This window comes from Huiozyma naganishii, chromosome 13 (genome assembly GCF_000348985.1).
Source record: "Huiozyma naganishii CBS 8797 chromosome 13, complete genome".
Taxonomy (NCBI): Eukaryota; Fungi; Ascomycota; class Saccharomycetes; order Saccharomycetales; family Saccharomycetaceae; genus Huiozyma; species Huiozyma naganishii.
In genome coordinates, this window is record NC_035934.1 from 111,990 (window position 1) to 128,183 (window position 16,194).

Here is a 16,194-nt window from a genome sequence, read left to right on the forward strand (position 1 = left end):
TCTCAATTCATGTGACGGAGTCAATCTACAAGTGTGCATAAAAAAAAGAACTTTGTTAGAGTGCTGTAGTTACTGTCATAGTTTGTGAGTTAATTAACATAGTAGGCGGTAAGCCGTCCAACCAAATATCCAAATCCTTCACATATTGCAAGCTGTCATCGTAGTCCTTATGTGTTCCTAGGGGTGGTATTGGTAAAGTAGAAAAGATAAGTCCCGATTCCCTGGAAACTTGTTTCATTACATCGTTCAAAATCAGATGCTGCGCTATACCAGGCAAGTCGTCGAACTTGACATTTTTCATGGCTGTAACCAAACTTTCCTCCGAGTCACAAGGAGACAGATCCGGTAACACCTCATTCCGTGTGGACTCCGATGCCAAATCTTCATCTGCAATAGGAACTAGTGTAGGTTTATCACCAGTCCCATCTTCTAATATCCTGGTCTTTGGAATAGTGTTACTTGAAAAAACAGGCTTCAGACTGTGTGTCGATTTAATTTCCCTTAGAGTGTCGCATCTATTGTTAGTTTTATGCATCTTGTTCAACTTTTTTGATATCTGATTGATGGAGAGTTGAGAACAAGAAATCGATGGCTTCCCGCTATCTATTTCGCCTGACTCGTCTGAATCACTAGTAGAAGAGACAGTTGGTGGCTGTTGTGGCATATTTGAGCTCATCTTGAAGGATACACCAAGTTTTTGTAATTTAGATGTATCGTATCTGTGCAAATGGGACTTATCATATGGAGCATTGGTTTCTATAGGCTTTGTTGTAGAGAATCGACGTTTTGGGAAAAGTGTCTGTCTTGCTTCAACGAGATCCTTCCACCATTGAGAATCCTTCAGTTTCATATTGACGTAGTCGAGTGATATGCTGTCACCATTCACAATGGTATTGTAAAACCTGAATTGGTCCAGGGACACAACCAACACCTCAGCTTCGATTCTTAAAACTTGTAATAACTTTGTCATTCTTTGGATTTCGGCAGACCTGTCAGCATCTTTTTCAACGAAAAGAACCACTCTGACTAAATGCGTTCTTTTCCATTCAGGAACCGTAATTAATATTGCGCCGAGCTGTAAAATCAGGGTGTATGTATCAAAATTAGAAGAAATCATGGCTGGCCACTCGCGAGTACCGTCAACAGTAGCACTCATTTGGATAGGATATAGATCTATAACCTTTTTCTTCTTCGTTTCGTTTTCATTACCTGTCGGTAACTCTATATCTGCAAAGCCATGAGCAATTGCAATATTGGATTGCATTAGAGAAAGATCCTCAATTATCTGAACCCACTGTGTCACTTTAACCTTTTCCTCATTCTTACATGCATCGGTAGGCAAGGGGTCTTTATAATCAGGGATATCAACAACAAGTTGATTTGAGTCTGTAGCGTGGCGCGATGTTAAGCCTTTTGAATCTAAAGCAGTGCGTGCTTTATGTCTGGAATATAAATCAAAAAAACCGACAACCGTAATGTTCGGTTTCATACCTCCCAACCCTGATCCTAAGAAAACGTTTCTTACGCCCCAAGGTAAGGTTGGACCTGTACCAACCTGGATGAAGGCCTTGATTTTTGCTATATCCCTGATTTCACACCATGCACTTTTCTGCTTTTTCAATTCTTCGTATTGCTTCTGAAAATTCGATGTAACTGTAACATGACCCAAAATGTAAAGACCTCCCTTCTTCAAGTGGTTACAAAACCGAATCAAGTTCCAGCTTGTTCTTGGATTGTCAACTAATAATAAGATTTGTGGTCTCCAATACTTGATATTATCTTGTTTCAACCGCAGCAAATATTTTCGAACTTGATGGTATATTAAGCTTTGAGAAACATCCCCCCAAGGTTTGGGTGGACAGCAGTAATGTATTATGAGAAATAAGATCATCATTGCTGATATAAGAGCAGAGGCAATGACACCATCCACAATAATCATGGCTAATACGGAAAGTACAGCACCAGAAAAAGCAGTATATCTATCGAAATACTTGAAACTTGGTCTAAAGTTTGGTGCTGCTGCAATTTCCAGGAAAAAACACGCCAAGTTCATGACAATAAATGTCATCAAAAACGTCATTGTAATAAAGGAGGCAATTTTGTTAACATCCGAAAACAAACAAAGCTGTGTTAGCACCCATGTAAATACCAAGGAGTAAACCGGTTTACGGCAAAACAGTGATAGACCGAAAATTATTGAATCCTTTGCTATGGCTTCTAGTACGTATGCAGCTCCAACCATACCGACAATGATGGAAAATAAAGAGGTAGATAATTCTCCTAGGAAAATTAACCACTGAACAGCACTAACAGATTGGATCACCTGTACCTCTCTATACAAAGTCTCTCTGGGAATAGAAGCACTCATAAAAAGAACCACCACGGAATAACATAGAAAAGTGAACAACAGCCCCCAAAGAGTTCCCTTCGGTATGGACTTGGAAGGTTTGCGCAGTTCACTAGACATCCCAGCACCTGCAAATATACCAGCGGTTGCAGGGAAGAAAACACCAAAAAGGTTGCTGAAAGTTTCCTTCTTTTTTAGCAGTGATCCAGCCGCACCTTTGGTGAAGTGTGGATATAGATTACCCATAAACGTTTCCCAACGAGGACCTGTATATGCAATACGACCATCATCAAAGGCATGTTTGAAAAAAGTCGAAATGGGGATTGAAACGATTGAGGAAACCAACACAAAGAACATAATGTTACCAGCTTTAGAGACTGTCTGCGAACCTACCAGGGCAATACCAAAACAAAAAAGCAGAACAATCGTAGCATATATGAATCGCAATTCATTACCGTCCGGTAGCACCGAAAACAATACCCCTTCGGAGTCCGCTTTCCCTAGGTTGTATAGTATTGGTTCGATAATCCCAATAGCGTTCATCCCGCTATTGAACACTTGTCCTAAAAAGAATACAAGGCCGATGGACCCGCCGAATTCAGGGCCCAAACACCGCGAAATCATGTAATACGCACCACCCCCTCGTACGGTCCCGTTTGTCGATATTGCTGATATACTTAATGTCGTCAAAAGGTTGATCAGGTAACTGAGCAAGAGTAACCCGATTGTGCAAATGATACCCAGCTGTCCCAGAATAAATCCAAACCGGAGAAACATCAAAATAGAAAGCACATTCAGTGCCGTTGGGACAAAAACACCATCATAAGTACCCAATTTATCCTTATGAGGATTTTCAGGGTCATATCTAGATGACTGCTTCCCGCTAGTCGGAGTAGCATGATAGCTGAAGTACGTTTCACTTTCTCTTCTGGACGCGGGGAGCAGTAATGAAGCCGCATTCGAGGTTGATTCGGTAACCACATGTGTAGGCCTGTGACTACCTAAAATCTGGTAAAATTTGGAAGGCATGTGACTGCGTGCCCTACTTTTTTTGACCGTTCCAACTGATCCGGTTATCGTTCAGAGTGGACGCTCACTTCCCTTACAAAAAATAAATAAATAGAGATAAAATATGCCAAGTAAGCAAATCATCGAATAAGTGGTGTTCTGGAGGTTCCTAAGGCAATAGTAAAGGCAAAGATGATCTGTGCAGAGTAGTAAAGAGTAGCTGGTAACAGGGTGTATTTTTTTTGTTCTGAAAATGTATGGCTCATTGACTGCTTGTCACTAAGTTCATGTTCAGAGTATTTTAAATGACGTTTGATCGACTGAGGAGTGATACATGATAATATACAAACACATTAATCGTAGATAAAGTCCACTAGTAAATGTTATCTTTGATTCTTGTACCTCTTGAAAATCAACATAGACTTATTCTTTAATTTTTTTTGCCTTACTCTCCAGTGTATCCCATAATTTATCTACATCCTCTTCAGTTTCTTCGATGACCCTCTTCCTCTTCTGTTTCGTTTTCTGTTTATCAACAACGGGCTCGGCAGTTTGCACTGGTTTGTTGTCGAGTAATTCAATGAGGTTAACTTTCGATGGAGTATACACTTTGGCGAGGGTTCTCAAGGATTGAACATCGAAAACACGAACATAACGATCTAACCCGCCCTGTAAAAGATACCCCTCGTCATGACAAATGCTAATAAAAGTCGGAGCACCAACAATATCGGATTTCCCGTATTTACCCAGCAGAGTACCGGCAGCATTAAATTTCCATACCCCATGTTTTGTGTCTGTCGTGACAAAACTGAACTCTTTGATATTTGATGATTTCAAGTTCTTATTAGCTGTCGTCTCGCCTACAAATTCCAGTGACGTTAATGGCTCACGTCCTGGAAACAAATCGATGTAACGAAGTGGTTTTCTACCATGACGGGTTTGATATATACCCAGATGTGACCACCGAGTGACAACAGCAAACTGAAAGTTTAACTCGCCCTCATTTTCCGCACTGGACACTGGTTCAGGATCAAGAAACCTTAATTGCATCGGCCAAATCGGTACCTTCATATCTAATCTATCGTTTTTAACATTCTTCGCCTCCCATATTTGATTCAACTTTTGGTAAGTTTTATCCAAGTCAAACAGTTTGACCAGATTTTCTTCACCACCGGTTGCAAAAACGTATTTGTCCTTTAAAGTTGTATTATCATATAATTGAACAAATTCCAATGGTGCCTTAACTTTATGGGTACACGTCTTTGTAATTTTGTTCTTAGACGATACAGAAATGATATGGACTAATCCGGATTTTGTGGCTGCCAGTAGGACACCTTTCTTCAACCAACACAAAGTAACAAATGCATCCGGCATTTTGGTTCTCCTATTAGAAGCCGCCATGAGAGAGTCCAAGACACTCTGATCAAACAATGATTCATTGAAATCCATTATAACCTCCCATTTAAAGAGGGGGACCTTACTGGCGTCTTCCTCGACAGATTCTAAGTTAACAACTGCTTTCCTTTCACATAGTTGCAACGTACCATTACTCCTTGCAAATACAAACTTGCTATCGTCATCGATAACGCGCACCCAACGATCAATGGCATTTTGCGAACCGCCAACAAGTTGCGATGAGCCCAGATAAATATCCGTATCGGAACCCTTTACCGCGGTGTTTGCCCCAACGTTACACACCAGCTCTTTTACACAATTGCTGTCTTTACAACCCAGCAACAGTCTCATTATCGATTGCGGTTATGCCCTGCCTTTGCACCTCAATGGAACAGCGTGTATGCGATGCGATGAGCTTACCTTCTACGATTATTTCATTATATGAAAAATTTTTCTGTTCATCAAAAATGACTTTTCAGAAGGGCATGTTATAGTGTAGGATGGGAAGCCCGTAAGGGGAGTTCGAAGCTGATATACTTGAAAATGACTAGTACAGACGGTGCAGATGTGAGTAATGTGATTGAGGACGATGATGGATATGTAGAGGAGGAAGATTTGGATTTTGTCCCCGAGCCAAGGCAAGGTGTTACTGAAGAAGCGGCGGAGGATGATGAAGGGGAGGAGGACGACGGGGAACGTGATGGGAAACTGGCTCGATCTTATGCCGCATTAGAGAGCGAAACTGGTGGACTCGTGAAAACAAGACACGGGAGACAGGTGGAGAAAGATTTGAAGAGGAAGAATAGATACGAGCACATGATGGAGGGAGGATCGGCGACGCTGTCCCCGCAAATAGAGTCTATCTGGGAAGAACTAAGCCGAGAGAGTGAGCAAAGGTTACATAACGTTAAACTTGCGAAAAAGTCCGTGTTATCAGATGTTGTGGAGGGCGATGACAACAAAGATATCGGCCTCGATAATCAAAGTGAACAGATACTGATTGAAAGAACGTATAAGTTTGCAGGCGAGACTATCACCGAAAAGAAGATGGTTCCAAGGTCCAGTGCCATGGCTAAGGAGTTCTTGAACAGTTTGAAATTTAAGTCTGATAAAACAACCACAAATGCTCCAAGCGATAATATACCGCGGGGGGGCTTGCCCGATGAGGATAAACAGAACCTGCGAAGGCCACTGAAACGGAAGTCAATACTGGAGGATATAATAGCAGGGTCACTAAAGCCGAAACTTACCACTTTGGAGAAATCGAAATTGGATTGGGTCAAGTATGTGGATAAGGCAGGTATTCACGAGGATTTGCAACTGCATAATAAAGATGGTTACTTAGAGAGACAAGATTTCTTGAATCGTGTTGAACAGAACAAGGACACGCAGTACAAAGAGCTTCGCAAAAAACAGCTTGAAATGCAGCTGAACACGCAACAAAACTAGAGAGTTGCATGGGGGGAATGTTATATGGTCTATGCTTATCATTATGATTATTAGTATATAGGGTTAGAAAGGGGAATGATAAAGAGTATTATTAATGTGCATGTGTTTTCTCTATAAGGTGTACCTGAAATTCAGGTTTTCGAAGTCAGTAAGGTCTGCAAATTCGACGTTTTCAATCTTTTGAGGACCTCGCTCCTCCTGCAATTTGTCACGTCTTTTGTTTTCCATGATGTTGAAGAGCAAGAGAACTATCAGTGCGGCCACACAGTATGCGTAGCAGACAACCATGGAAGTCTTTGCACCGGAGTAGTTTGGAGCTTGTTTGGCAATGAAACATTGTGGACCTGCAATGTTTGCTGCGGCGTAAGCTACTAAATTGATCGAAGAGACAGTCCATTTTTTGGTGTAACCGGCAGCGTTGGCACTAATATTTGATAGGACGCAAATGAAGGAGGTCGGAATCAAGTACCAAAGATACACACCTGCCAGTCTTGCCTTTTTGTTGTCCTTAGCGTAGGCCAACATACAGTTACCAATTAATGCAATAACAGCACAAAAGATGGCCCATGTCAGTTTGTATGAAAGGATTTTAACCTTTTTCTTACCGAAATAGTCTGATAAGATACCAAACAGTGGAGAGGAGACCAATTCGATGGCACCAGGGATCAGGCCCATCAACAAGGAATCCGTTGTGGAGTAACCGAAATCGGTGTTTAGTAGAATACTCATGAAATTTGTGATCCCACCGTTGGGGATTTGTACTGCGACAGAGTACCAAAAATACATCCATGTTCTAGGGTCCTTCAACGCTTCTATTATTTGATATTTTTTCACTTGATGATTACCAAACCCTTGTTGGTTTGATCTAATTCTTTGTACGACCATCAACTTCTCTCTTTCGTTCAAGAACCTAGCCTTTGATGGGTCATCTGGGATCCAGTACCATACTAGTGCCCCTAGCGCGATAGTGATGACACCGATAATCACGAACAGCAGTTTCCAAGCGGGGATTGAGTACGAGTCCTTGTGCAGGACAAGCCCATAAGCCATAGAGTTCAACATAATGACCCCCAGACCGTTCATCCCAAACCAGAAACAAATTCTTGTGAATTGTTCATTTGATTTCCAGTACTGAGCTGTGATAATGGTGAAACAGGGAGTTACGACACCTTCTGCACAACCTAGCAGCACCCTCAAAGCGATGAAAGCCGCGTAATTGATACGTGGAGCAGCATGGCAACACAAAATCAACCCCCATGAGCCGATGAACAGAGCAAGCAATTTACTCATGTGTTTCGTCTTTTGGAAAATCAGTTGTACTGGACCCAAGTTCATGAACAAATACCCAAAATAGAACGCTGAGCCGACCCACGAGTACTGATCCCCGTGCATGTGCAAGTCCTGTCTCAACCCCATGATCGCGGCAGACCCAGTAGCGATCTTGTCCATGTATTGGATTGCGTAAATGAAGCAGATGAGCGGGAACATCACCAAATCGAGTTTCCACACAAGTTTCCTATCCTCCTCTGGTGTCACTGTAATTTTCTTAGCCTCATCGGCTAACTTCATTGCATCGTCCACATGGCCAGACTGTAAATCGACGAACTCTTTGTCACCGGAAGCGTCATCCCTGCCGTCCTCCTCATCGGCAGCCGCTACTCTGTAACTGATTTTCTCCTCTACAGCGTCCAAAGAAGATTTCTTCGAGCTCGTACTGTATGAAGAAACCATAATTGACCTGATGCGGTGTTTCAGCGCAAGACACAAAGAATACGAGAGAATACAAGAGAGTACGAGAGACTACTCGAGGAAGTGACAAGAAGATGCGCTCATTCGACCCAGTTTATGTACCTTGCATGGAGACCCTCGGGTCCCGTCCATCGCGCTCCACAGTTTCGGCCCGCTGACACCAACTGTGGGACCGTGCTACCTGTACAGAGGCTCTGCACTGATGACCTAACCCATCCAAAGAGAACACCCATTGCGTTACCGGCACATTCTTCCCACTGTGTCCCGATGCAGTAATACCGGGCGGGCCAGCAGGCACTCGAAGCGTTGGCAGTGCAGCAGGGCAGCAGGGCAGCAGGGCAGTAGCGGGACACTTGCTACGGCTTTGTGGGGACACAGAGTGTGGTGGGGTGCCGTCTTGGGGTGTGACTTCGTGAGGTGTGCCACAGTTAAGAGTAGACCTGCCAGTGGGAGAGAGTAACTTGGTGTTCCTGTGGTGTGCTCGACGGTGCAGTTCCCCAGACATCACTTTCGACGATCGACCAGTTTTTCCGCTTGAAAAAATTCTCGAGTATAAAAGCGGCCGATGCTTGAAAAATTTTCAGTCGATGGCGTCGTTCCTCTCTCGCTCTCTCTGTTGTTCTCCTTTGAGGAGCCCAACAAAATCTCTTTGCCTTTTGGCTTAGATCAAGTGTAGTATCTGTTCTTTTCAGTGTAACAACTGAAATGACCCTCATTGAGGCTCATTACCTTTACAATTATATTGTTACAAACACCAATTTTTGGCAAAAACCTTCATTATTATTTTTATAATGATAATAATATAGACGATAGGAGGCTTGTTGGAACTGTGGCTGTGCGAGTATCTGGTTATTGCGGTCCCAAACGCGGCGGAGTTTCCAGGAGTTTTTTATTTGGACATTGGTCTCTTTGCAGTTATTCGATTAACAAAGGAGATATTTGAGGGTTGCGAGGCGAGTGGTTGTTGTGGACTGGGCGGTGGCCCCTCGTTTCTCCTTCGCTTCTCTCTCTCTCTCTCTCTCTATCTATCTTTCTTCCTGTCGCATAGTTTCCCCCGCTATCCTCCTGCTTTGTTCATGATTTGGCTTTGCTCGTTGCAGCGACGGTCTTTTCTCGTGTGACACTGGGTATTCGTACCCGGTGTTCCCGCGACATTCGATTGTTTTCATCGAGTAGGTTACAATTTTGAATGTTGCAGGGCGATGTTGGGTTTGTGTGTGTGGGGGGAGAGAAAGTGTGAGGTGAGTTGGGGTTTGGAAGAGAGAGTGCGGGGAGCCAAGTTCGCTTGCGTTCTTTTCCTCTCGGTCCCGACTCCCATCTCTCCCCGTTTTCCCCCCAGATATCTTTGCAATAGGACTGGCTTCCTATATGAGCTCCGGATCCCCCACTGCTGTTTACCTGTGGCTGTGTTTCTCGGTGTACACGCACGGTCTCTGACGCGCCAGAGGTGTCATGTTTGAGGAACGTTTGCACCCCCATCTCTCCTCCATAAGATCGCTTCTCTCTGTCCTATCGTCGCCCCATATTATTATTCTCCCCCCCTCCTCCAAAGCAGCCCAGATGAGTCCATCTGGCTGACCACATCCTTTGGAGGGTCCCCGTAGCATCGACGTCCCGTCGTCCAAGTCGTCGTCCCCTGCCCTCTTGGACCAATCAGCGCCCTGCAAGGGCAGATCCCTGATTTTTCTCTGTTTAACGCAGTTTTCGTATATAAAGAGTCTTGTTTTGAGAGAGTGGATGGGGGGGAGTGGACGGCGTTGCAGTCCGTGTTGGTGCGTGTAGAGGCAACCAAGTAATGTCTGAATCGTATGTTGATGCTGGAATTGTGTAGTGTTGTTTCCCCTTGCAGTGTACTAACAGGGTTTTCCGTTTTACAGAAAGGATCCCATTAACCAAACAACAAGAATCGAGCAACCCCTGGGGGACTCGCCCGTGGATATTCCGTCGGACCAGACCCCGGAGAACGGTGCTGGTGAGAAACGCTGCGGCAGTGCGTGTCCAGCGGTACTGTGCGCGGTTTGGGACAGGACCAAGCAGTTCGCCGTCGCGTCCAGCAAGACCGTTTGCCACAAGACTACAGGATTTGCAGCGACGGTGTGCACCGCGTTGAAGAACCCGGTCGTCGCGGTCAACACGCTGCTGGGTGTGTCGCTGCTTTCCGCAGTGCTCGTGGGTTACGTCAAGGACAAGAGGTTCATACAGGGGAAGTCGCCAAGAGAGATCTGGGGGGCCACGGCAGGCGCTGTGGCGCTCTTGACCGTCGACGGACTGCTTTCCAAGAAGTACAGCAAGTGAACTGTGTTCACTCCAGCTTGTTTCCTCTCATTTTATGAGTCGTATGTATGTTGCATGTACCCATCCCACCTTGCAATTATTCCTTTAACCTGTAAAGCTTAGTTTTGATTATATTTTGACACTGGGAACTGTACTCACACTACTAGTTGCCGGATCGTAACCCCCCCCCCCCCCACGGAACGTGATCCAATGATGGTTAGAAGTGTACGTATGCACGTGTGGGTTGTACTCGTGCTGGCATTGCCAGTGGCACACGCGTTCGCGGATTATCTTCTAAAGACTTGCTCGCAAGCCTCTTTCTGTCAAAGGAATAGACTCTACGCGCAGAATATCGCTTCGTCCCCAGCGTCGTTCTACTCAGTGGACACTGAGTCCGTGCAGTTTAGGGACAACGTGTTGTGGGCGGATGTAGTGAAACACGTACCAAGAACTGATATCGACGATATTAAAGTTCGACTACCATTGCGAATCAGTTTCATCGCAGAGTCCGCCATCAGGTTCACGATCAACGAGGACCGGTACGAGCAAGGTTGTAAGAACAGTGGGCTTGTGCAGTGCGAACGGTTTAACGGTACTTGGGATTGGGCAGTCGACGGGAAGCACATTGCGGAGACACCTTTGAATCTCTCTCACCGCCTCAAGACCACCAATAAATGGTCGTTTAGTAAGACCCAGGGTGGGTCTGTAATGTCGCTGGCCAATGACCACGGCGTTAAAGTTGATTTACAGATGGATAGGTTCCACATGCAAGTGTACAGGGACAATGTCTTGCAAATGTCCATCAACGACAGAGATCTGTTCAATTGGGAACACTACAGAACCATAGAGGAAAACTTCCATAACGTGAACCCACAGGAATCCACTTTCAACATGTTCAAAGACGATTTTAGTTACTCGCAGGACGATGACATGCCCATGGGACCAGAATCCGTGGCCATGGATTTCACCTTCCACAACGTCCAAAACGTGTATGGGATCCCAGAACACGCAGACTCGTTGAGACTAAGGGACACCACTGGGTCAGAACCGTATCGGTTGTTCAACGTGGACGTGTTTGAATACAACTTGCAGTCAAAGATGCCCATGTACGGCGCAATCCCACTGATGATTGGTGCCTCCGCATCCGACGTGCCCACCGCCATGGGCATCTTTTGGTTGAATGCAGCGGACACCTGGATCGATATCAATTACAAGAAACAGGATACAACGACGCATTGGATGTCAGAGAATGGGGTCATGGACGTGGTCATGTTTTTTGGCGACACGGCAAACGACGTGACGAAACAGTACACGGAATTGACAGGAAACCCGACTCTACCGCTGATGAGCTCCATTGGCTACCACCAGTGTCGGTGGAACTATAACGATGAGTTGGACGTATTGACAGTAGAGGACTCCATGGACAAAAACCAGTTCCCATTCGACTTTATCTGGTTGGATTTAGACTACACTGATAAGAAGCAATACTTCACTTGGAATGCAGACTCGTTCCCCAACCCGAGAAGGATGTTGAATAAGCTTGCCCGGTTGGGAAGGAATCTCGCCATTTTGATTGACCCGCATCTCATGGATGGGTACGAGGTCAGCGATATAATCAAACGCGAAGAAGTCGAGGTGAAGAAGAACGATAATTACACTTTTTTCGGCCAGTGTTGGCCAGGTAGATCCATCTGGATAGATACAATGGCTCAGGCTGGCCGTACTGTTTGGGCTAAGCTCTTCCACGATTTCGTGAACAAATATGCGTCCCCCATTGCCAATAACCTTCACATTTGGAATGACATGAACGAACCTTCTATCTTCTCGGGACCTGAAACCACAGCACCAAAGGACCTGCTGCACGACGGCGGATTTGAGGAGAGATCCATCCACAATGTTTACGGGCTTTCCGTCCACGAAACGACATACGATTCCATGAGGGAGGCTTACAACAACAATACAAGACCATTCATCCTGACAAGAGCATTCTTTGCTGGATCTCAAAGGTCTGCCGCCACTTGGACCGGTGACAACATGGCAACTTGGGAGTATTTGCAAATTTCAATCCCCATGGTGCTAACAAACAACATCGCAGGTATGCCCTTCATTGGTGCCGATATTGCAGGGTTTGCTGGAGACCCAGAGGAGGAACTGCTTATCAGGTGGTACCAAGCTGGTCTTTGGTACCCATTCTTCAGGGCACATGCCCACATCGACACCAAGAGAAGAGAACCGTATCTTTTTGAGGAGCCAACGAAATCGCTGGTGCGTGACTCGATCAGATTACGGTACGCTTTACTACCCGTGTTTTACACTGCCTTCCATGAGGCAAGTGTTAGCGGCACTCCCATTTTGAAACCGATGTTTTATGAGAAACCACAACACCAGGAACTGTATGACATCGATAATCAATTTTATCTCGGTGATTCAGGTATTGTGGTGAAGCCCGTACTACACCCTGGTGTTTCGAAAACTTCGATGCTCTTGGCACCCGGTATTTACTACGATTTGACGACTTTTGAGACGCTATACGTGAGTGGTCAGGATGCTAAATCTGTGGAGGTTGACGCTCCACTGCACAAACTACCAGCTTACATCGAGGGTGGTAATATTTTGACCACCAGAGAGAGATACAGAAGAAGTTCGTCCACAATGAGGCATGACCCTTACGTTTTGCTTATTGCACCTGCCATCAATGGTTTCGCACAAGGTGATTTCTACGTTGACGATGGTGAATCGTTTCAATACGAGCAAGGAGAGTATTTGACCGCACAATTCAAGTTAGAGAACAACATCTTATTTGGTGTGCCCACTCATGTGCCAGCGAATGTTTCCTCTGTCGGGAGCACGCTGATTGAGAAAATCGTGATTCCAGTGTCAGACTCAGATGTGAAGATTGGGCCCACTGTCAAAATTACGCAAGACTCTGTAGAGAGGACTGTAGACGCGAAGAAGCTCGTTTCGGATGGCGTAGCCAAGCTGGTTATTGAAAATTCACTTGTTTCTATCGACAAACACTGGCAGATCAATCTTGTGTAATTGGAAGGGCGAAGTTTCCTGCGGGATGAGAGTAGGGGAATATATAGAGATAGAGTGTATACCACGATACAAACCAAAAAAGAATGTTGTTGAATGCTAGGGACGATGATCCCGATTACTCAATGGCTATGCTGCTTTTTGATGGTTTTGGCGTAAAGCACGGTTTCTGACCAGGCGTTTATCTCCTGGCAGCTTGGACAAATCCCCCTTTCAGGTACAAGCGATTCAGATCCTTCGTCGTTTAGAAACTTATCGTAAAGACACCGTAAATGTGACACGCCGTTACAGTGCTTACAGAATGCAACAAATGGTTTCAAACTTACATCGTCGGAAGTGTAATCAAAGGTAGAATCGCACAGTGTGCATGCAAGTGATCCTGTTGTCAGCTTGTCCAGGTAACGATCCAACGTCTTGTCATGCTCCTTCATATAATCGTTGTAAAACTTCTCTACGAGTCGCTGATTCGCAGAAGCGTAATCCAAAACGTCATCAATTGTGCTCTTTGCTGGATCAATATGGTGTAGTGCACCCTCCGAAACGGTCATTACGTTATCGGCCTCTACTTTGAATTTATTATCCATCCAAACCTCGGAGACATGTGCGTTGAAGAAGTGTACCTTCACAGACATCAAGTGAAAATAGTGGCACTTGAGAAGTTGTCGTATGGAGGACAACTTCTGCGGCAGCGTCTTCCCACCTTGCTTGTTTTTGACAATCCGCTCATTGTCAGGAATGTAATGTGTCTGGTACACATGCTGTAAAGCGTGTTCGAATTGTAGAGCGGCAATCCGACTCGGGAATCCATACACGATCCCAACCATCTCCCAGGGCCGTGCACCTAGCCGCTTCGTCCTGTACGCACCCCCATGGACCAACGAGCCGTTGTGCTGGCGCAACCGTTTGTACGGATTCGGTGTCGAGCCTACGTAGAACGACTGCCGTTTATTGACGGACTGCAGAAGGTAACAACAGTAGAACGGGCACAGTTCGTTCATAACCGGTAATACAATTGCGTTTGAAGAGGGAGTGGGAGTGGGAGTGGGGGTGTGACTCATTTTACACATCGTTGATGAGTAATTAACTCATCGCCAGACGTCTTTATTTTTCAGCTTCAATATGGCACCTTTAAATGAAGAGACATCGGATTCGTAAGAGCTACTTGTTGTTGGTCCAACTCACTCACACAGTGCTCCTGTTTCAACCGCGTGTTTCTTTTGCCGCTCGTGTTTAATGCACCAATGCTGCTGAAAAGAAGTGCTGTGTTTGCGAGATGCTACGGTATCGTTATCGCGCGCCGTGCCGCGTCGACGAAACTTGGAGCGGGCCAGATGCCCAAAATTCCATCTCCAAAACACCTGAAGGGGTTCTTGGATGAGTACATTGTGGGGCAAGAGACCGGCAAGAAGGTTCTCAGCGTGGCTGTGTATAACCACTATCTGCGGGTTAATGATAAGATCAAGAAGGACGATTTGGAAAAGGAACGGCTGCTGCTGGAATGTAATGCACAAGCGGAATTGGAAGCGCAGGAGAAGCACAACCTAGATGATGAACTGGTACCTCGCAATGAGGCACAAGCTGGACTCAAGAATCTCCAGAGGCAATTGGAGGAGACGAGGGCCCTCTCGGATGAGGCGGCCAAGAATGCAGATGACGATTTGGAACTGAGTAAGAGTAATGTCATGGTGATAGGCCCTTCAGGATCGGGGAAGACCCTGCTGGCTACAACTTTAGCAAGAATTTTAGAGGTACCTATTGCCATAACGGACTGTACTCAGCTGACTCAGGCAGGTTACATTGGTGAGGATGTGGAAGTCTGCATCGAGCGGCTTTTGGTTGATGCCGACTACGACGTTTCGAAGGCAGAAAGGGGGATCATCGTGTTGGATGAGATTGATAAGCTAGCGAAACCGGCAGCCAGTATCGGAACGAAAGATGTATCAGGTGAAGGTGTTCAACAAGCGCTTTTGAAGATTATAGAGGGACACAAAGTAGAGATTGTAGTCGAGAGACCTGTCAAGAGTACGACGGACAACAAAAACAACCAGACCGTTCAAAAGAAGGAGGAAACATTTGTTATTGACACTTCTAACATATTGTTCATGATCATGGGCGCCTTTGTTGGTTTGGATAAGCACGTTGCCAGGCGGATCGAAAGTTTGAAGAGCTTGTCTAAAGGTGGGCCCGATGCAGTCGCGGACCCGCAGAAAACCAAGAATGACAAAGAGTCACAATTCAGCAACGCTATTGAAAATATCGAGTTATCAAATGGGAAAAGCGTTTCAGCTCTGAACTTGGCAACGCCAACGGACTTGGTATCCTTTGGGTTAATCCCAGAATTAATAGGTAGAGTACCAGTTATCACTGCATTGGAGCCTCTACAAAGAACCGACTTGTTCCATATACTTCGGGAACCGAAGAATGCTTTGCTGGACCAGTACGAATACATCTTTAAACAATTTGGAGTGAGACTATGCATTACGGAGAGTGCTCTGCGGAAAGTTGCATCATTTGCACTGAAGGAGGGGACCGGCGCTAGAGGGTTAAGAGGTATCATGGAAAGATTACTACTTAACGTCAACTATGAATGTCCCGAATCCGGAATTTCATACGTTCTGGTGAATGAATCGACGGTTGACTCTTTGCAGCAAACTGAGTATTCTTTGGCATCGCAAGTTGATGCCAAATACTATTCTCGTGGGCAAAGAGACGATCTAATTCGGGACGTTTATTTGGAAGATGCTGAGTTAGGAGCTGTTTTGGACGAGGAATTTGGCAGAACACCTACTATAAAAAAGAATAAATCCGCTTGATTCACTGAAGAAAAGAACTCACGTTTGTATTCTCCCTTTTTCTGGACGTTATTATAAATTTATGTAATATAGGTAATAAACTTATAAAAGCTTTTAAGTAGATAGTCTTACACCCTTGAGAAT

General features: G+C 45.2%; 8 protein-coding genes across 8 annotated transcripts; 4 read left to right on the forward strand and 4 right to left on the reverse strand.

The window, feature by feature from the left end:
- Positions 1–55: 55 nt before the first annotated feature.
- Positions 56–3,376, reverse strand: VHC1 (Vhc1p; the record flags this gene model as incomplete). Its single annotated transcript, XM_022610917.1, has 1 exon — positions 56–3,376. One exon carries the CDS (start codon positions 3,374–3,376, stop codon positions 56–58), a length of 3,321 nt encoding a protein of 1,106 aa, XP_022467165.1.
- Positions 3,377–3,778: 402 nt separating this feature from the next.
- Positions 3,779–5,101, reverse strand: NSA1 (ribosome biosynthesis protein NSA1; the record flags this gene model as incomplete). The annotated part of the gene is made up of 1 exon (XM_022610918.1): positions 3,779–5,101. The coding sequence occupies one exon, from the start codon at positions 5,099–5,101 to the stop codon at positions 3,779–3,781; it is 1,323 nt and encodes a 440-aa protein (XP_022467166.1).
- A 192-nt stretch (positions 5,102–5,293) lies between these two features.
- On the forward strand, positions 5,294–6,199 carry SWC5 (Swc5p; the record flags this gene model as incomplete). The annotated part of the gene is made up of 1 exon (XM_022610920.1): positions 5,294–6,199. The coding sequence occupies one exon, from the start codon at positions 5,294–5,296 to the stop codon at positions 6,197–6,199; it is 906 nt and encodes a 301-aa protein (XP_022467167.1).
- A 111-nt stretch (positions 6,200–6,310) lies between these two features.
- Positions 6,311–7,930, reverse strand: KNAG0M00710 (allantoate permease family MFS transporter; the record flags this gene model as incomplete). Its single annotated transcript, XM_022610921.1, has 1 exon — positions 6,311–7,930. One exon carries the CDS (start codon positions 7,928–7,930, stop codon positions 6,311–6,313), a length of 1,620 nt encoding a protein of 539 aa, XP_022467168.1.
- A 1,813-nt stretch (positions 7,931–9,743) lies between these two features.
- On the forward strand, positions 9,744–10,243 carry OM14 (Om14p; the record flags this gene model as incomplete). The annotated part of the gene is made up of 2 exons (XM_022610922.1): positions 9,744–9,754; positions 9,826–10,243. The coding sequence occupies 2 exons, from the start codon at positions 9,744–9,746 to the stop codon at positions 10,241–10,243; spliced, it is 429 nt and encodes a 142-aa protein (XP_022467169.1).
- Positions 10,244–10,432: 189 nt separating this feature from the next.
- ROT2 (glucan 1,3-alpha-glucosidase ROT2) lies at positions 10,433–13,261 on the forward strand (the record flags this gene model as incomplete). Its single annotated transcript, XM_022610923.1, has 1 exon — positions 10,433–13,261. One exon carries the CDS (start codon positions 10,433–10,435, stop codon positions 13,259–13,261), a length of 2,829 nt encoding a protein of 942 aa, XP_022467170.1.
- Positions 13,262–13,380: 119 nt separating this feature from the next.
- Positions 13,381–14,256, reverse strand: SLX1 (endonuclease; the record flags this gene model as incomplete). Its single annotated transcript, XM_022610924.1, has 1 exon — positions 13,381–14,256. One exon carries the CDS (start codon positions 14,254–14,256, stop codon positions 13,381–13,383), a length of 876 nt encoding a protein of 291 aa, XP_022467171.1.
- Positions 14,257–14,499: 243 nt separating this feature from the next.
- Positions 14,500–16,071, forward strand: MCX1 (Mcx1p; the record flags this gene model as incomplete). The annotated part of the gene is made up of 1 exon (XM_022610925.1): positions 14,500–16,071. The coding sequence occupies one exon, from the start codon at positions 14,500–14,502 to the stop codon at positions 16,069–16,071; it is 1,572 nt and encodes a 523-aa protein (XP_022467172.1).
- Positions 16,072–16,194: the final 123 nt, after the last annotated feature.